Raw genomic sequence first — 18,101 nt, forward strand, 5'->3', positions numbered from 1 at the left:
ATTTAATTTAAAAGGATTAAGTTCGGTCATCAGTAGATATTTCAAAAAACTTTTCGTTATAAAAAATCTGCTAATATTATAAAGAATTAATTTTTAAAATAGTTTTAAAATTTGTCAGTATTTTCTATTTGTTTTTATTGAGTACAAATACATATATTAATGAACAAACATTGGTTTACAATAAATTTCTACAAAAAATCAAATTTTAATAAGTTTATATAGCAGAGTTTTAGAATCTGCATGAGCATTTTCTCCATCAAACGAAGATAAAAACTAAGTCAAACAATACGAAGTAGAATATTAAAATAATTTTTTTTATAAATTAGATTTTACTTCAGCCAAAAATATTTAGTGTACCAACTTTAATTGATATTGGATTGCACTAGATACGTGCTTTTATTTTATCAAATATTGTACTTTGTTTGTAATGGCAACTAAAACTTCAGATCACGCTGTAAGGAAATCTTACTGCTTTTAATTTTTATTTTTGATAATATTCATTACATATTTTTGCATTCAAAATTTCAGTAAACAATCAATTTGTTTTATATAAGCCTTTTGAAATTTTATAATCATAAGCTTGTTTTTCTTAAATCGAGGTTCTTTACAAAAAAAAACGGCTTTGAACAAATATAAGTATAATTAATATTGTCTAAAAATTACAGTAAGATAAGAAAATCTTCCCCCATTTTAACAATTTATTCCATTAATACTATCTTTTTGTGAATTGTGCTCACATTAAAAAACCAGTCTTACATAGTATTTTGCTACTTTATTTTTGCAGTATAGGTGAGTACGATAGCTTTTTTTTATAGTGGTATTATGTTTTATAAATTTGTAGCATAAAAGAAAATTCTAAAATGCGACACTTGAAATAACTAATGTAAATTGTGATATAGTATATAAAATAAAAATCTGTAATGAAATTAAATATTGCTTTGGATAAATAAATGCTAGGAAAATTTAATTAATTATACAATTATTCAAAAGTTGATGTGATAGCAAATTTAATATAAACTTATTAAAACTGAAGTTACAAAATTTTTAAGGCAAAATTTAAATTAATTATTTTCTATTACATTCTACAAATTTTCTAACATTACATTTTATTTTAAACACCATTATTTTCTAGTTGAAGAAAATAATACATTTACGTTATTTTATTTGTTAAAACAAAAAAAGAGAGAATTAAGTTTTTCTCTATTTATTGTATCCCATTACATAACAAGAGTTTACTTTCTTAATTTAATATAAAAGGAGAAATATAGACTTTTGAATTTAATATATCATAATATACTTTTTTGTTTAATTTTTCAAATTCTAATAAAAATTTCTTTCTAGCCTAAACTTTAATGAGCAAATAAAAAAGAAACTAACAATTTTGATAGATTTTAACTTTAAATTCAAAATACAAAATCAAAAAGGGAGAAAAAAAACATTTTTTTCTAAATTTTATAAATACATAATAAATATAAAATAAATTGAATTATAAATTACAAAACATTTAAAAACTAAAATTTCATCTATTATTTTTCTTGAACTTGTTTAATTTTTACTGTTTTTGATGACATGATTTTAGGAGGTATAACTTTATTATCTTTTTCTTGGGATGAAATCCTTACTTCATTCTAAAAAAAACAAAAAAAAAAAAAAAATCCGATCATCATTGTTTAATTTAAAGGTGCATAAATGTAATGTAGCTATATGATATCGAAATGACACTCCTAATTTATAATTTTATAACTTTTTTCTTATATTAATTAATTATAGAATTCACTGCCGAAGAAATACGATGTTAATGATTTAAATACAATGTCAATCACAAAATGGCTCTCCACTTTTAAAAGTGTTTACTTTAAATAAATATAAAATATTCATTCATAAAATTGTGTTTATTTAGATATTCGTAGATATTTTATTTATTACTTTTTTATGATTTACTACCTACCGATTTCTTGTTATATATTCCACCAATAAAACCAGAACAGTTTTCAGCCCCACAATGGCATAAAATTTTATTATCTCCAATACATTCAAAATTATAATGAAAGGTGAGTTCAGTTTCCTTAAAAATACTTTGTTAGAATAGGCAATTAATAGAGCCTTACAAAAACATTTACCTCTTTTATGTCATATTTTGCAAATAATCCGATTCTTTTTACACCATTCACAGTCCACATTTGTGGCTCACAATTTGGTTCACAAGAATGGTTCATGAAACGTGCTAAATTACCTTTTGGACCAGCATCGATAGTTAAATTTGACTCTATACTAAAAAAGTAATAGTGTGAATCCTTTTCTTTTTGTTTCTCTTCTATCCTTCTTTTCAACTCTTCGTCGTCAATAAGTTCTCCAACATATTCTATAATAAAGGCACCTTCTGCTATAGGCGCTGTACATACAAGACCGAAACCTTTACCAGTGGTTTTACGTATTGCGACAGGAGCATACTGCCTTTTTTCAAACATTTGGTTTTCACAATTCAATTTTGCCGGACATATTTTTGGGTTACATTCAATCATTAATACCCTATTTAAACATTGGGAATTAAAGCCACACGGAGAATTATCATCAGGCAAACAATTGCAAGGATTTAATTCGCTAATATTGTATTCCAATTTAACTGGTGGTACTGGTAAATTATTTTTAATTTTTTTATAAGGTAGAGGAGTTGAGTCATCTTCAATACCGAATCTTTTTGGTTTATTTATTTCAAAATAATCCCAAGCCATTTTCGCTTCGTCTATTGCTTTTTGTAAAATCTTATCTCTTTTGCGATCTGGAGAATAATCATCTTCTTGATAAAGATACACCCGATGCCGACCAGTCCAACCATAATCATTTGTGCCTGAAAATAATGATAAGAAAGCAAAATTAGAAATACAATATGCATATGGTATTTGTAAATGCCGTACCTAAAAATCTAACACAAAATCCTAAATTTAAGTGAGGTTTATTAGAAATATTTTTTGGTATTATGGGCGGAGGAATAATAACACTTGGCCACCATTTATAACTGCTAAATTTGCACCACACTAAATCTCCATATAAAGGTAAACATCCATTTCGACATAACTCACATAAAAATTTATCCTTTGGCGCTTGAGTTAATTTCAAACAACTTAAATGGAAAGACGAAGGACATGTGTCACAACATATTAAATCACCATTTTGAGAACATAAAAAACACCAATCTGTATTTGTTGGTTTTATCTTTTCATCATGACGTGGGCAAACTATAATATTGGCAGTAAGAAATTGTGTTCCAGCTGGTATGCATTTGGAATGAGAATGGTAGGTGGCGGGACATTTAACACATTTGATAATATTATTTTTTCCCAGTTGAATATGGTGTGGATCCTCCGATACACAAGTATGACATGTATGACTCGGACACAATAAATCAATTTTTTCAACGTAAGAATTTCCTTTATTTGTTGAATCTTTTGTTTTTGTAATATAAGTTTGTGGCCATAACTTCAAGCAAGGCAAATGATAATACCTGTTACAGGTATTTAATTTGCATTTCAGTAATATTTTATCGCTATGATCCAATAATTCAGAATTCGAACTTTCATGCAGAGTTGAATCATGGTCGTGATCACATGCTTTGCATATGGCACAAAATGGCTTAATGTACGTTAAACATTGTTTACATGTAACCTTTTCCGGGATGGTATGTGTTTCTACAGTAATTGAATCTAGTTGATTTTCACCATCGTCAAGTTCTTGCTTTTTGGTACTAATATATTTTATATCTTCATCCCCAGTAATATGAACACAGTGGGTTTCATCATCTTTCTCTATAAAAAAAAAATTGATACAAAATTTAATGAATACAAATATATTTGAAGTAACAATACGTTGAAATGAATTACTCTTTGTGGACATTTTTTTCGCGCGTTTTCTTCTATTTTCCAACTTCACTTTCCCTAAATATTCTTCAGGTGTAAAATTACAACATTCTTTGTGAATCCAGGAATCACAGTAGCCTGAACACTTAAATAAACTATTCGGTTTTAAACATACTTTACACACCGCTACTTTTTTTAAATTTCTAAATAAATATTGTTTATCATTTAATAAATCTACAATATCTCTTAATACGGCCTGAATTGGTGGTACGTTCAAAACCGCTCGTTTTTGTTTTATTTTTTCAATATTTTGACTTGGATTCGAAAAAATTTGAGCATAATGTTTTTTTAATCTACTCATTAGATTTTTTCTCAATAATCGATTTGGATGTTTTTTTACGTTTGCGTTTTTATAATATTCTTCATTAATGGAATCTTTCGCAATACGAAATAATTCAATACAGCAGTTTTCAAAACGTTGAAAAGATTCTTCTTCCTCTGTTGTTTTTAGTGCATAATCTGCCATCACATCAATTAATTCTTTTGGAAACAAATATTTATTACTATTTGTATTTATAGCGTTCAAATTTCCACGCTGAATAAAATCTTCAGACTCAAATTCGTTTTTATGTCTTTTCGCTAAATTTTCGTATAAAGAGGATGACCGCCTTCTTTTCGATACCGTACTAAGCGATGAACTGATTCCTGAAGTATTTAACAAATCTTCATTGGAATCATTTATTGAAAGAAGCTCTTCATTAATTAATGAAGAACTTCTTTCAATAGATAATGACAATCGTCTTTGTTGTTTATGCATTTTAAGGAGCTCCCTGTAAAATAATATATGTATAATTAGATGTTGTTAAAGAATTTGTGAAAATTACATCGATTCTTTTAAAATTTCATTGAATTTTTCCGGTCTTTTTTCTATATGTACAGCTAAAATTTTATCAGCTTCTTTAACAGCTTGGTCCCATATTGGAAGCTTTGCGCGACTTACTACAAAACATTTTTTAAAAAGGCTGCTTTTCATTTTCAACGACTGCTCCTTGGATCTTCTCTCAAAATCTTCGCGACCATTATACGCAATTAAATTGTCTTTATATATCCAACTTCTCTGACCGTTATCTGCAAAGAATTTTACGTGATAACTAATGTATTGTTTGTGACTATGTTTTTCAATCCGAACTGTTTTCCCCTCAGGATCCGGCCATATCAAACAAGGCCAATAAGGAAAATTTCCTTTCCTTCCCCAAAATATTTCGCAATGTTTAGGATGATAGTTAGTTTCGACATCAATAGAGGATCCGTGAGCGCTATCCATTGACATTGGAGATTTTAATGAAGTAACACGGTTATGTAAAGCTGGATAATGGAATGCTTCATTATTTTGAAGAGGATTCAAATTTTCTTGTAGTTCAAAATTACAAGAGGGCATTTCGTTTTGTTTTTGTTCAAATAAATTTTCATCACAGTTATCGTCACTCATTCCTAATTTATTTTTTGTGATGACTCCAGAACTGTCTACATCATTAACATCCAAACAATTATCATTATTGCTTTTTTCATTTTCTGTAGCTCCAGCATTAGATTTTGCGATGAATATCATTGAATTACCATTTTTTTCAACATTGGAAATATTTCTCGAAAATAACGATTTCGATCGAACACGAATTGGCTTTTTTGACTTTTGTAAAAAGTACAAGGGGTCGGTTACTTCTTCAACGGTTGGTGTATCTGGAGAGGGTGTACTCACAATTCCAAGACTTACAGATGTAGGAGATCTTGTCGCAGGAAAATCAGATTTTTCACTTTCAGTTTCAAGAACATTTTCCATATTATAATGCTCTTCTTCAATGAAATATTGTAAAGAGCTCTCTGCTGTACCAGATTCCTTTACTTTATTTTTTCTCTTAGCATTCTCATCTGACAGTACTGACTTGCCTGTTCTGCGAGTTATAAGTTTTTTATTTGAACAATTTTCACCCATTATCATTGAAGTTCCAGGTATATCAACACTGGAATCTTCGGCACTTCTTAAACCATTTTTTTTAGAATGGGTTTCCGTTAGATCTTTTTGTTTTAAATTTATAACAGGGGATGTACAATTTGCTGATTCTGAAATATTTTTTTTTCTTTGCTTTGATAATTTTGGAGATTCCGATTCACTGGAGGATGGAGGTGTTTCAAACGACATTGATGGTGAGCTTTGCTTGTTGCGCTCCTTTAATTTTCGTCTAGGTTTTATTGGGCTATATAACGGACTGGGAATTTGCGGACTGCGCTTTACTTTCGAAAGTAATATGCTCCTTGGAGTGCTAGCATCTTCACTTCGACTAGGGGAAACTTGCAAATCTCTCTTCCAACGAAGTTTAGTATCCATTGTCACGTTATCGCTAATATATTTTTTATTAAAATCTGAATGAAGTTGTTTTAGTAAACCTAAATTTTTAAATAAAATTTTAATTTTAATATACAAAAACAATGAGTAATGTTTCAAACAAAAGCTTACTTGAATATGAATTATCACTTTGGCTACTTAACAAATCATTATCTGCAGCACTTATTGAATCAACACTGTTATTTTTAATATTTTTGGGGTCTCTTACAATATTGCTTTTTTGTGGTGATAAAGATTTTGCTGATCTTTCTGATCGAAAGTAGCCTTAAACATAAATAAAGTTAGATCCAACAAAAAAAATGTTTTGACTTACTTTTTTTTACTTTTCGTCTATTGAAATTGCTTTTAACAGGCATCTTATCTCTGATGAAAAATTTGAAGCCCTATAACTATTTTCGATGTTTCTGAAAACAATATTCAGTACTTAGTCTTCCACATGCAGACGTCTTGCCTTTTAAATTGTCAACCTGTATCATAAAGTTTCCCGCCAATTTTATGTTATCTAATCAAAACAATTCATATTCAGTATTCTATTTCAACTTTCTTGTGAATCTCCTTAATATACATGTCTTAATGTTATTTATAAAACATATATCATATTCATTTGTACATAAAATGCTTTCTTGTAATTGAACTCAATTTGCAATATCAAATCAAATTACTTTTTATTTTTAAATTTTATTTTAACTACGTACTAATAATTTTATATAACACAATGCTAAATATTTATTTTTCTCTTTCTTTATAACAAAATTAAATAAACACTTTAAATAATTTTAATATTTAAAGCTTATCATTGATGGTATGAAATAAATTAATATAGAAATAAAAAAAGGTGCAAGCAAACAGCCAATAAGAAAAATTACATGACATTTAAATCAGGGATGGCTAGAAACTTCTCAAGGTAAAAAGATAGCACTATGCAAAACTGATTGCTGCAAATGACTAAACATGGATTTCCACTTTATGTGCGGAATAAAGTTTATCAACATTGAAAACCTTTATACGCAATGTTTTTAAAAATTTTATTATTTCAAATTTTTGGAAAATATTTAACATAAAAATTCAATTTATTAAAGAAAGAAACTAATAAGCAAAGATTTGAACACATGCAATGCAGGATTTTCGATGGTCCATTTTTGGAAGCATTGTTTTAATTTTTGACGATGTTTTGTTTCTATTTTTCTGGTACAGACGTTATTTATTCCATATATCAAAATGACAGAATATAAAAGAAAAGTAAAGGTACTCCTGGCTTACGAGTACTTCTACAATGAGTTTTCGATATAACGCTGTTTAAAATATATCGGTTTTAGTTAATAATTCGAAATTGAAAATATGGATTGACATGCTGTCAGTCCATATTTTACGCCTTTATCCATGTAACTTACGCCTTTGTATATTTATTTTTTAAGGTTTAACAACCAATTTAAAGTACGGGAGAGGTGGTACAGTACTTTTCGCTGCATGATTTTTTTTGTTCGAATATTTGGCAAAAAGTTCATAATCTTTAGAGATAAAAAATCTGACACAAAGAATTTTAGTGGCATTTTATGTAAGTCCAATATATGATCCCACTTTTAACTTCGCACTTAATGAAGAATAATGAAATTTGTTGAAGAATAATATATATTATTTTTTGTTTATTTTTGTTATTTGTTCAAATGTACTACTCTAATTTAATACATTATTTTGAGGAAACTATTGGCTAGAGTTGACTTGATTTTCCATTCTCGAAAGTAATGATCTCGTTCGGACACTCTTTTACAATTTTGACTTATCTATTATGTATATCTAAATGATCGAAGTATTTTCTAATACTATTTCCTGCCAGTTTGTTAAAAGAATAGTACTCTCTTGAAAGGAATCAAATATACAACTTTAAATAAGTCGGTTTTTTATCATTCCCAAATAAGGAAATTCCCATAAAAGAATGTGTTCCATTAACAATATTTTCAAATACTTTTGAGTTTTTCTTTTAAAGAGACCGTATTAAACATATCAATTAAAACGTTATATTTAAAATAATAAATTATGTCCGAATTGATATAGTATGTAAGTATTATATAATTAAAAAGTTTCTTTCCACTAATTATTTTTCGAGTAGTGTATATGATGATAACAATTCAATAAGAAATAAATTATTTATGTTGACCAATCCATTTGCACCCCTTTTGTTGATTCTGTATAATTTACATCGCTGATACTACTAAAACAAAAAAATTAAAATAAATTAATACCGACAATTTTAGTTTGACAACTAATTCAGAAGTTTAAAACACGGCTAAATAATTTTTCATATAAGCGTCGAAGGAGTTTTCTCCACGATTTTATGTCGAATTTACGGTTTGTTGCTGCCGAAAAAAATTGTTTCAATGTTTCAATCAACATGAAAAATGCCGTGCGGCAACAACATCTTTGAATTTCTCATTCCAATTCTGTAGTTTTGAAACTAAAACTTCATTTTCATTTTTTTTTTATATCCAAACCTCATATAAACAGCGTATAAACATCAATCATATTTTTATAATAATCAATACATAATAATATCAATTGGTAAAAAGTTCGTTTTGCCGTATCGGCAAAAGTTTTACCAATAAGTTACATTGACATAACAGATCAATGTATAATATTAAAAAGTTCACAAATATATTTATGCACTATACATAGCGCTACCGTAGATAGAAAGGTTTACAAATTTTGACGTTTTTTACATTTTGTTTTAAGTTAACACTTAATTTCATATTTCACCTCGAAAATATAAAACTTTTTTTTTAGTACTAACTAAATTAGTTAAACAATAATGAAATTTAAAAAATAAGTATAGTGAGTATTTAATATATTTCGAAATTTTAGGTAATATTAATGTTATATGTACAATCATTTAAGTTTAAACCATTAAAAAAGTGTATATAAATCGAACAGTTCATTAAATATCTAAATATTTATTTTATATCGCAGATAATGTATCCTATGGCAAAATATTTTAATTCAACAATTTACAGTTTTTAAAAACTTAACTCAAAACAGTAGATATAATTTGACTTGTAGCTTTTCAAATGCATACAAACATACAAGTGTTTATAAGCAACAGTACGTAAGCCAAGAAAAAATGATCGCATCGCTTTTGTGTAGGTAAACAATACACACACGATAATACACCGTTAAATAATAATAATTAAAACTCAGATTTGAATTAAGCTTTTAAATTGGTGATTAATTTAATTTTTGATTTCTCTATATCGGTAACTTAGTTTACTTGTAAATTTTAAATAATTTTAAAATTAGTTTCTCGCGAATCTTCCAACTGACTGGTTGTACAAAATTAAAAAATCGTATTATTTATTTTTTTTTATAATTACTCAAAAATTATTTGCGCAAGCTCAACTCGCCAAAGAAATGTAAGGATTATGTAATTTTTTTTTAGTTTTATTATAATTTTCAACGTTATACAAATTACATGTTATATTTGAGCAATATAGATGTGTTTTTAATAAAATTTAATTAACGAATTTTGTTTTTTAATTATTATATGACATAAAATCAGAAGGATAATTTGAAAAGATAAAAAAATATTAATATCGTATTGAAGATAATTGTGTTAATAATACAAAAAAGGATTTCTTATACGTTAATAAAAATTTTTTTAATTATAAATAAGTAATAAAATTTATTAAAATATCAAGTGCTCAAAATCTTAATATTTATAATTGTTAGATAAAATTACAAAAGGAATTTGAAATAGTCTTTGAAACTTTTGGAAAAATAATAATTTTATTTTAAATTGAGTAAGTAATAAAAGAAATCATTATAATTTATATATTAATATTTAAATATTAATTACTTATAATTGAAATTTTGAGTCAAATTTCGAATCAAATTTTAAAGGCCAAATTAAATCAAATTAAATTTGACCGGATTTATAAGTTAATATTTTTGTTCTTAAAATGAATTTTACACTTTTCCTATATAATACATAAATAATATCTAAAAAATTAGTGCTGCATTTTTCAATTAATATTTCACCTTTCTTCAATTACTATTTAACTTTTATAAAATTATTTTTTAAATTGCTTATAAATAGATCGTGAGCGTCTTCTTTTTCTTTATAATATGAAAATATTTTTAATTTTGAAAAATTTTGTTTTGATAGTATAAAACGAGACTGTTTGAGCTTGAATGTTTCTTAATTTTCTTATATTAAAATTTGGAAAAAAAAATAAATTCGAATTATTTAAATTGTGTATTTGTCCAAAAGCAAAAATATATTGTATAAGAACTTTTTAATATTAATTATAATTTACACACGTGCATACATATATGCTTTAAAAATATAGTGCTAATTATATTTATATATATGAAAGGTAAATTTACTTTATGTTCTTAATATTTATATGTGATTTACACTCGAATATTATAAGTAAATATAATGTAGGTACAAAGTTCTGTTATTTAAATTGAAATTAAATTTTAGTTTTTATTTCTAAAATTTTTTTTGTCAATAAAGGCAAAATAACTTTTTCCTTCAAAATAATATTTTTGTATATGTATGCTTTGTGATCTATCTGCCCTAAAATTATAAAAATCTGAATACAAAAATTTAAATGTTACTTACTAATATACTAAGGAGGTTAACAAAAAGTACCACCACTTTTGATTTTATCTTAAATGGGAATAATTTTTTTTTAATTAAAAATATATTATAGTACTGCAATATATTACAATTAAATAATTATAAACTATGAATAAATCTGTTTTGCATAATAATTGAAATAACAAATTTAAATATACATAGTATATTTGAGTACCGTTGTATTCCAATTGTACTTTATGCTTTTGTTTGTTTAAATTACGTTCATACCTAAATAATGCACGTAATTAAAGTTAAAGTGCAAAAATTTTAACTATTTAATAAATTTTGATATACATACAAATTTTGATATATATATATATATGTGTGAATTTGTATTTACGCAAATATATGTATATACTCGTAGGTACACAAATCGTATTGCAAATTTATTTTATACGTAATTTTTTAAGAGTTTTTTTTTATTGCTTTTTAGTTTATTTTATTTTTGCTTAGAGTGGATTTTTTTAGGGTATTGCTTTATTTCACCAATAATAATAAAGTATATTGTTGAATTCAAAAATGAAAAAAACCAAAAAAAAAATGGTTATAAATAATATTTATTATTTACTAACATTTTGATTAAATATTGATCTAGTTTTTAATGTTAATTATTTTAATTCTTGTTGTTATAATGTTGTGAAAATAGCTTGTAGTATCTATTAATTTTTCGGAATTTTACCATAACACTACTATTAATCTTTAACATGTCCAGCACTGGTGACCTAATATGCTTTTTTTTTCATTGTGACTAAAACCGTTTACAAATCAAAATTATAATTTAGTAGGGTTTTAAGAATAATATACATATATTGTTTTTTTTTTTTTGCTGAGCAAAATAAAATTTAAGACCTTTAAAAGTATTCACATGCACATATATAATTGTATATACTTACGTATATCTTGCATATTTATTTGTATGTTTGTATGTATATATTTGTATGTTTGTATGCTTCAAATGTACTTACAGTGAATTGTAAAAATAATTTATAAACGAATTTTTAATTATTTTTAATGTTAATTACTAATAATTAAATAATTGTATTTAATAATTAATTTTAAATTAATTGTAAACATATTAATTAATTAAGTTAATAATGTCAATATAAGATAAAATTAATTTTAATCAATATTAACATCAATCAATTTTAAAATCAATATCTTTAAGTATGTGGAGTTTGAATCACATTTTCACAAATCATGAAAAATTGACAAAAACATATAAAGATTATACGTATACACAAAATAAATATGCAACAAGCAAAATCACTTTAAAATTGATTGTATAATGTATTACAATGTATGTTCATCCTGTGTATAATATTTGCTTTGAAAATGGCTTAATCTATGAATTCTATTCGAATATTTAGTTATACGTATTACATATTTATATTATATAATTTGTCCTATATACATTTAACATTAAATCTAAAATAATGTGTTTGAAAATAATGTGAAATTAACATATTTACTAATATTTATTTAAATTTAAATTTATTCTTATAATTTTGTATTTACATAATATTTTGTATGGACATATTATTATATTGTTTTTATTATGCAAATTAAGTATGTTTGTGAACTTATATATAGTTTTAAAATTATATATACATACTAACATGTCAATACAGTAATTCATTACTTAAGTCGTTTTTAGGCCCAAAAATTTACAAGTTTAAGTAAAATGACTTATGTTTTTATATAAAAAAAATTAAGTCCCCAATTTTATTGGATTACTTATAAAAAAAAAAAACAAAATAACTTTTAGCAACGTTTCAATAACGACTTAAAAGTTTTAAAGATTTACATAGAATATATCGAATATTGAGGTTTGTTTATGCAAAATTACTTATACGTATCCTTTATAGTTTATAGGAGTTACATATTTGATTAAAACAATTAATTTTTAACATTTATCTGCTTTAACAATTAGTAACATTTATCTGCTTTCTGGTGTTTGTTCAAAGTAATTTTGTATGTTTGACAAAAATGAAGAGCTAAACCACAAATTTTTGATTTTAAATATTAATCAGAAAATTGAAAGAAATTTAAATAAAAAATATCAATTCAGAGAGGCTCAATATTTCAAGTGTCTGATATGAAAAATTACATACTGTGCTTATTTGTGCACTGTAAGAAAATATTTGAGAAAATTATAAATGTATTTGTATGTATGTATGTACATACAAATTCTGATATTATATTTTTTGGTTTATTATTTTATATTTTGCCAAAACCATATTTAAAATTATAACAGCTTGCTTTATATCGCGGCTTTTTAAATACTTTCTTTAATAATTTTTTTTTGCTTTTGTCCGAAATTTGATAAAATTTTTCAGTTATTTTTAGAAAAAATTTTTATTTGAACTGACAAAAATTTTTTTTTTTGTTGTTTTTTTATACCTACATTTTTCTTCTTTCATTTTTTTTTATATTATTAATGGTGACAATTTTTTTTTCGCGGTTTCAACATCTACAATATAATATAGCTGATATTTTCTGTGTAATATGCTTTGTAATGTTTGTAGCTAAATAAAAATATATTTTAAAATGTTAAGATACCTTTAGGTATACATATGTATGTTTATATATGTATGTATGTAATTTTCGTGGTGTTTATTTTGTGTATGCAAGTATTATTTATTCATCATCATCTCAGAGAAAGAAAGAGATAAAATTGCATAATTATTTATTTTTCCACTAGTTTTTTTTCTTTTTTTTTCATTTAACCTTGACTAAATTTTTGAAGTGTTTTTCGACCATGCTGTAATAGTAAGAGATTAACGTAATAAAAGTTAACTGCGAGGGGAAAAATAAGAAAAAAAAAACAAATGTTATACGCAAATAAATAAAATAGTTATAAATAAAAAAGAAAAAGATAATAATAATAAAAAGAGGGTAAGAAAGGTATTTTTGTTGTACAATAATATGTCATGAGTATAGATAAATTGATTAACAATAGCTAGGTTTTTTTTTTGGATGGGATTACTACATTACAATAGTATAAATTGAATTAAAAAAATATGATTTTATGTGTGATAAATTGATTTTTATTTTATGATGGACACACAATTTTAATATTATGTGAATAAGGAAAAGATTTTATCTATTGGTTTTTTTTTTTTGTTTTGGAATTGTGCTCCAATGTACAATATTCAATTGTGCTCAACGCTTGTTTTAATAGTACCTATACTTTGTAGATTTGTAGATTTGTACAACGGGGGCAACAGTGCACCGCAACCATATATAAGGATCTATTGTGCGCCCCCATCCGAGTGCGGGGCATACTCTACAACACACACTCGAGACCTACCCCCAGCACCTCCCTCCTCCTATGAGCAAGAGTATCACACTCCTCCAGGAGGTGCACCGAGGTCTCCCCATACTTCCCGCAGAATCTGCAAGTATCCTCATTTTCCAGGCCCAGCCGACTGGGGTGTCCCCTAAGCCTGCAGTGACCCGTCAAAATACGGTGAGGACTCTCACCTGGTTCTTGCCCATCCCTATAATTTTCTTAAATCGCTTCTGGTTATAATCTCCCAGGAGATCCTTGGCTTGCCGCAGCCCCGGAAGACTTTTCCAGCGCTACGACCGCCTTCATTCTGATTCCTTCCTTTATTCCCAACGAATAGTATGTGGTCCGATTCCACAGAAGGGCTCCGGCCCAAGAAGAGGTGTGTTTGCCCCCTTCCTTGCAAGTTCTTCCCGGTTGCATCTGCCCAACTCATTGAGCTTCTCAAGACAGCTTCAAACTGCCGCGGAGGATACTGAAAACGAGTTCAGTGCTCTGATCGCAGCGCGGCTATCCGATAATGATTTATGTCGGATAGTAGCTATACTTAATAATATGTATTTTAAGTTTTCTAATGATGAAATTTACATTCAAACACATGATGAACATACATACGTTTATATAAAAAGGAGCTCAATAAAACGATAGTTCGTACATAGTGTATATTTGCACATTTTGTTATTTCAATTCATCATTGCTAGCATCTGGTTCTAAATTTCTATAGGAATTTGCATTTCTCGTTCTATGTTGGTGTCACATTCTTCCCTGTACATTTAAATTTTAGATATATACATATATGTATGTATAGTCCGTTTTAGATTTTGTATATAAATATGTTCTATTTGTGCAATATTTGTAATTGTAGTCGTACTGTTTGGATGTCGTAATTTCACATAATTTGGCTTGTATGTACAAATTATATAATTGTACTTTTAATATTTTTAATAAAGTATAAATTATAAATGCTGTTCTAAAATTCATTAAAATTTAAATGCGATTATTTTTGGTATTTTAACTCTGTCATTAAAATTTTATCGTTAAAATTAGCATTGGTTATAGTTGGGACGCTATGGTAATTCATTTTCATATATGTATTATATAATTTTTTCTTCTTTTCTAATTCTATTAATTTTGTTCCGCTCAAATAATTCGGTGAATGTTTGTTTTTAATCGTAAATCAATTAATTTTTTGTTTTAGTTAATAAAATGATTAATTTTTGTTCTACACTTATTTTGAATTTGCTTCTAATTTTAAAAAAAGAATAATTGTTTTCTAAATATCATTCCTTTTCAATAATCAAGTCTAAATTTTTAAGTTTCCATATGTACATTAACGAAATTTAGTATAATTTTAAAATATATTTAATGTTAATTTTGCATACGATAGAGAACTTCTATATTAATATGATATAATAAAAGTTGTTAAATTTTTAAAACAAGTCTTCTACATAGTATGCATTTATACAAATAAAACGATTTTAAGAGAAATTTTTTGCCTCCAACTGAATAGATTTTTTTCATACAACTAATTATAATTCAATTTCATAATATGTATATGCCTAATATATTTCCATACATCTGCTTATATACATCATACTCACTTGCATATATGATGCCGTTCACCTCATAATAAAAATGTTATGATAGTATCATGATGCTCTTATTTTTCAATATATAGCAGAAGCTTAATAAATTATAAATTTTTGATGATTGAATTACAATAATAACATGTAAAAAAATAAATTAGAAGGAAACAAAAAAGCGAAATTCGAAAAAAAAAGAAATTTATTGGTAAAACATTTTCATCAAATTTCCGTTCGATGAAACTGCAAAATATTAACTAATATTATTTCCTGAAATTAACTATGATTTCGATCTAAAAAATAATTATATTGCGTTTTTGTTTTTAATTATAATAATTCATACAGATTTGATGAAGATTCATAGATCTTTTGTGTCTTATATAAAAATTGATTCAAAAAAACAATAAAAATTTTATTTTTACTTTTATTTTTTTCTGAATTTACATGCATGTTTACAATCTATGTAACAAGATTAAATAAATTAATACATAAGTATTTAAATCCTTTTCTTATATTGGCCAAAGTTAAAAAAGTTAATTTCTTGCTGAATTTTTACATATTTGTAATGCCAGCAAGGCCCGAGCTGAAATTATTTTCGAACTACTTGAAAATAACATAATTTATGTTTTATGTGCAATATTCTGTAGAATTCCGATTGAAATATTTTTGTTAAATTTTGGGTATTCTCATTTTATTTAGAATGTTTTCAATAATATTTAGAAGGTTCTGCATAATGGTATCTTCATAAGATTTGTTCCAGTTTAAGTAATTTATACTTAGTCATTACAAATACGAGTATATATGTACTATTTATTAATCGTATATGTATTTGCAAATACATACATAATATATAAAATTATTCCATTACTTACTATACATGTGGATACATAAAACTTAATATTCCATTATAGTTTTTAGTTTGAGGCTTTGAATTTAAGGAAAATCGATGAAAATTAAGGTATTTGCATATGTGTACATATATATATAATTAAGGTATTTGCATATGTGTACATATATATATATATATATATATATAAATATATATATATATATTCTAAACCTTTTATTTAATATTTTAAAGAGAAGTGGGATTTTAATGTGAAATTTTATGATATTTGAATTTTTTTAATTTAGTCTTATTTTAATTTGATATTAAATTAAAATAATTATTACTCGTATTTTAATGAATCATTATTAAAATTATCATTGAAATATCATTATTATTTTAATGAATATAATTTTTAGAATTTAATTATTACTGTTGTAGTTATTTAAACTTTAATAGACATTAAAGTTTTATTATTGAATAGTAATTATTATGTACAATAAAAGTATTTAAAATTTAAAAAATTATTTAAAAACTAAAATATTCAAATAGAGTGTAGATTTTTAATCAATCAATATATGAGTACATATATAATAAAAATATAAATTTTATATGATATAATAATTTAACAAGAAAAAATTATTAAAAGTCAAATTTTTATAATTTTAAAAAATAATTGACAACGAATCTGTTATAGTAATTTTCTTCCAACTTACAACTATGCACATGTATTAATTTTTTAATTACACAAACGTATATATAATTACCCATATTCTGTTAGTCGCATCACTTTACCTGAAGAATTTTTATTTAAATGTTTTGAATTCAATTTGGGATCCTTACGCCATGTTTATGGGTCCTAGTTATAGAAGGTTATCTAAGGCTCATTGGGGATAGGGGGTGCAGGGTTACTGCCTATGGGGATGATGTGACAATCCTGGTCTCAGGTAAGTATCCGGAAGTACTGAGTGAGATTATGCACTCGCTGGACGCGGGCATGCGATCTTTTTGTGAACCCCGCAAAAACAGAGCTACTATTGTTCCCGAAGAAAAGGAAGGGGCCCGGGTTTGCCCTGCCTAGGATGGCGGGGGTTGAACTGGGTTTAGTGGGTTGCACGCGATACGTGGATGTGATTATGGATAGTAAATTTCTGTGGAGTGAGAATATAGAGAATACATAAGGGGGCGGCTGGTAGACGTTGGGGAGTAAGTTCTAGGCTGATCTACTGGTTGTATGAGTGTGTGTTTAGGCCTATTCTAACGTATGGGCAATTGGTCTGGTGGCCAGCGGTGCTTTGGCGTATGGCGTGTGTTGGGGTGACTGGTGCATTGCGTACTACACCCACTTTGGGTTGGGGGTTATTCTCGGCTTGGATCCAGTGAGTGAACAGGTGAAAGCGGCGGCTGCGAGGAGTGCCTTCAGGCTACGAGCAATAGGCATACTTTAAAACAGGGAATACACACACAGTGTGATTCTGGTAGAATATGGAATGCGGCCTATGAACATTAGGTCTG

The 18,101-nt window shown here is 26.3% G+C and overlaps 2 protein-coding genes across 5 annotated transcripts in view; one reads left to right on the plus strand and one right to left on the minus strand.

Moving 5' to 3' along the window:
* Positions 1–1,235: 1,235 nt before the first annotated feature.
* Positions 1,236–6,991, minus strand: LOC129607826 (nuclear receptor binding SET domain protein). Of its 3 annotated transcripts, none has more exons than XM_055519026.1 (8): positions 6,569–6,991; positions 6,367–6,519; positions 4,739–6,296; positions 3,879–4,684; positions 2,916–3,803; positions 2,121–2,848; positions 1,949–2,065; positions 1,236–1,628 (listed from the first exon to the last, which is right to left on the minus strand). In XM_055519026.1, exons 1-8 carry the CDS (start codon positions 6,609–6,611, stop codon positions 1,527–1,529), a joined length of 4,395 nt encoding a protein of 1,464 aa, XP_055375001.1. In that variant the 5' UTR covers positions 6,612–6,991; the 3' UTR covers positions 1,236–1,526. The 3 variants fall into 3 exon arrangements, with proteins under 3 accessions (XP_055375001.1, XP_055374992.1, XP_055375010.1); XM_055519017.1 differs by having other exon boundaries at positions 1,237–1,628; positions 3,864–4,684; positions 6,569–6,990; XM_055519035.1 differs by lacking the exon at positions 1,236–1,628 and adding an exon at positions 1,643–1,853 and having other exon boundaries at positions 3,864–4,684; positions 6,569–6,990.
* Positions 6,992–9,528: 2,537 nt separating this feature from the next.
* The window catches only part of LOC129609122 (ABC transporter G family member 23), a 30,058-nt gene continuing 21,485 nt past the window's right edge, over positions 9,529–18,101 (plus strand). Inside the window, exons 1-2 of one of the 2 annotated variants that reach the window (XM_055521006.1) lie at positions 9,547–9,656; positions 9,973–10,043. The gene's annotated coding sequence lies outside the window, so the exon portion shown is untranslated. Of the gene's footprint in view, positions 9,657–9,972; positions 10,044–18,101 lie in introns of both variants that reach the window. The other variant, XM_055521016.1, reaches the window with a different exon arrangement.

The sequence above is a fragment of the Condylostylus longicornis genome, unplaced genomic scaffold (assembly GCF_029603195.1).
Source record: "Condylostylus longicornis isolate FDR11 unplaced genomic scaffold, ASM2960319v2 ptg000004l, whole genome shotgun sequence".
NCBI classification, from domain to species: domain Eukaryota; kingdom Metazoa; phylum Arthropoda; class Insecta; order Diptera; family Dolichopodidae; genus Condylostylus; species Condylostylus longicornis.

Bases quoted from the DNA above. Each gene is read 5' to 3' on its own strand.
- LOC129607826 (XM_055519017.1), bottom strand. From the start codon at position 6,611: ATGCCTGTTAAAAGCAATTTCAATAGACGAAAAGTAAAAAAAA. The intron at 3,804-3,863 runs GTATTGTTACTT...TTTTTTTTATAG, and splicing joins AAAGAGTAATTCATTTCAAC to AGAAAGATGATGAAACCCAC. The intron at 1,629-1,948 runs GTAGGTAGTAAA...TGTTTTTTTTAG, and splicing joins GAATATATAACAAGAAATCG to AATGAAGTAAGGATTTCATC.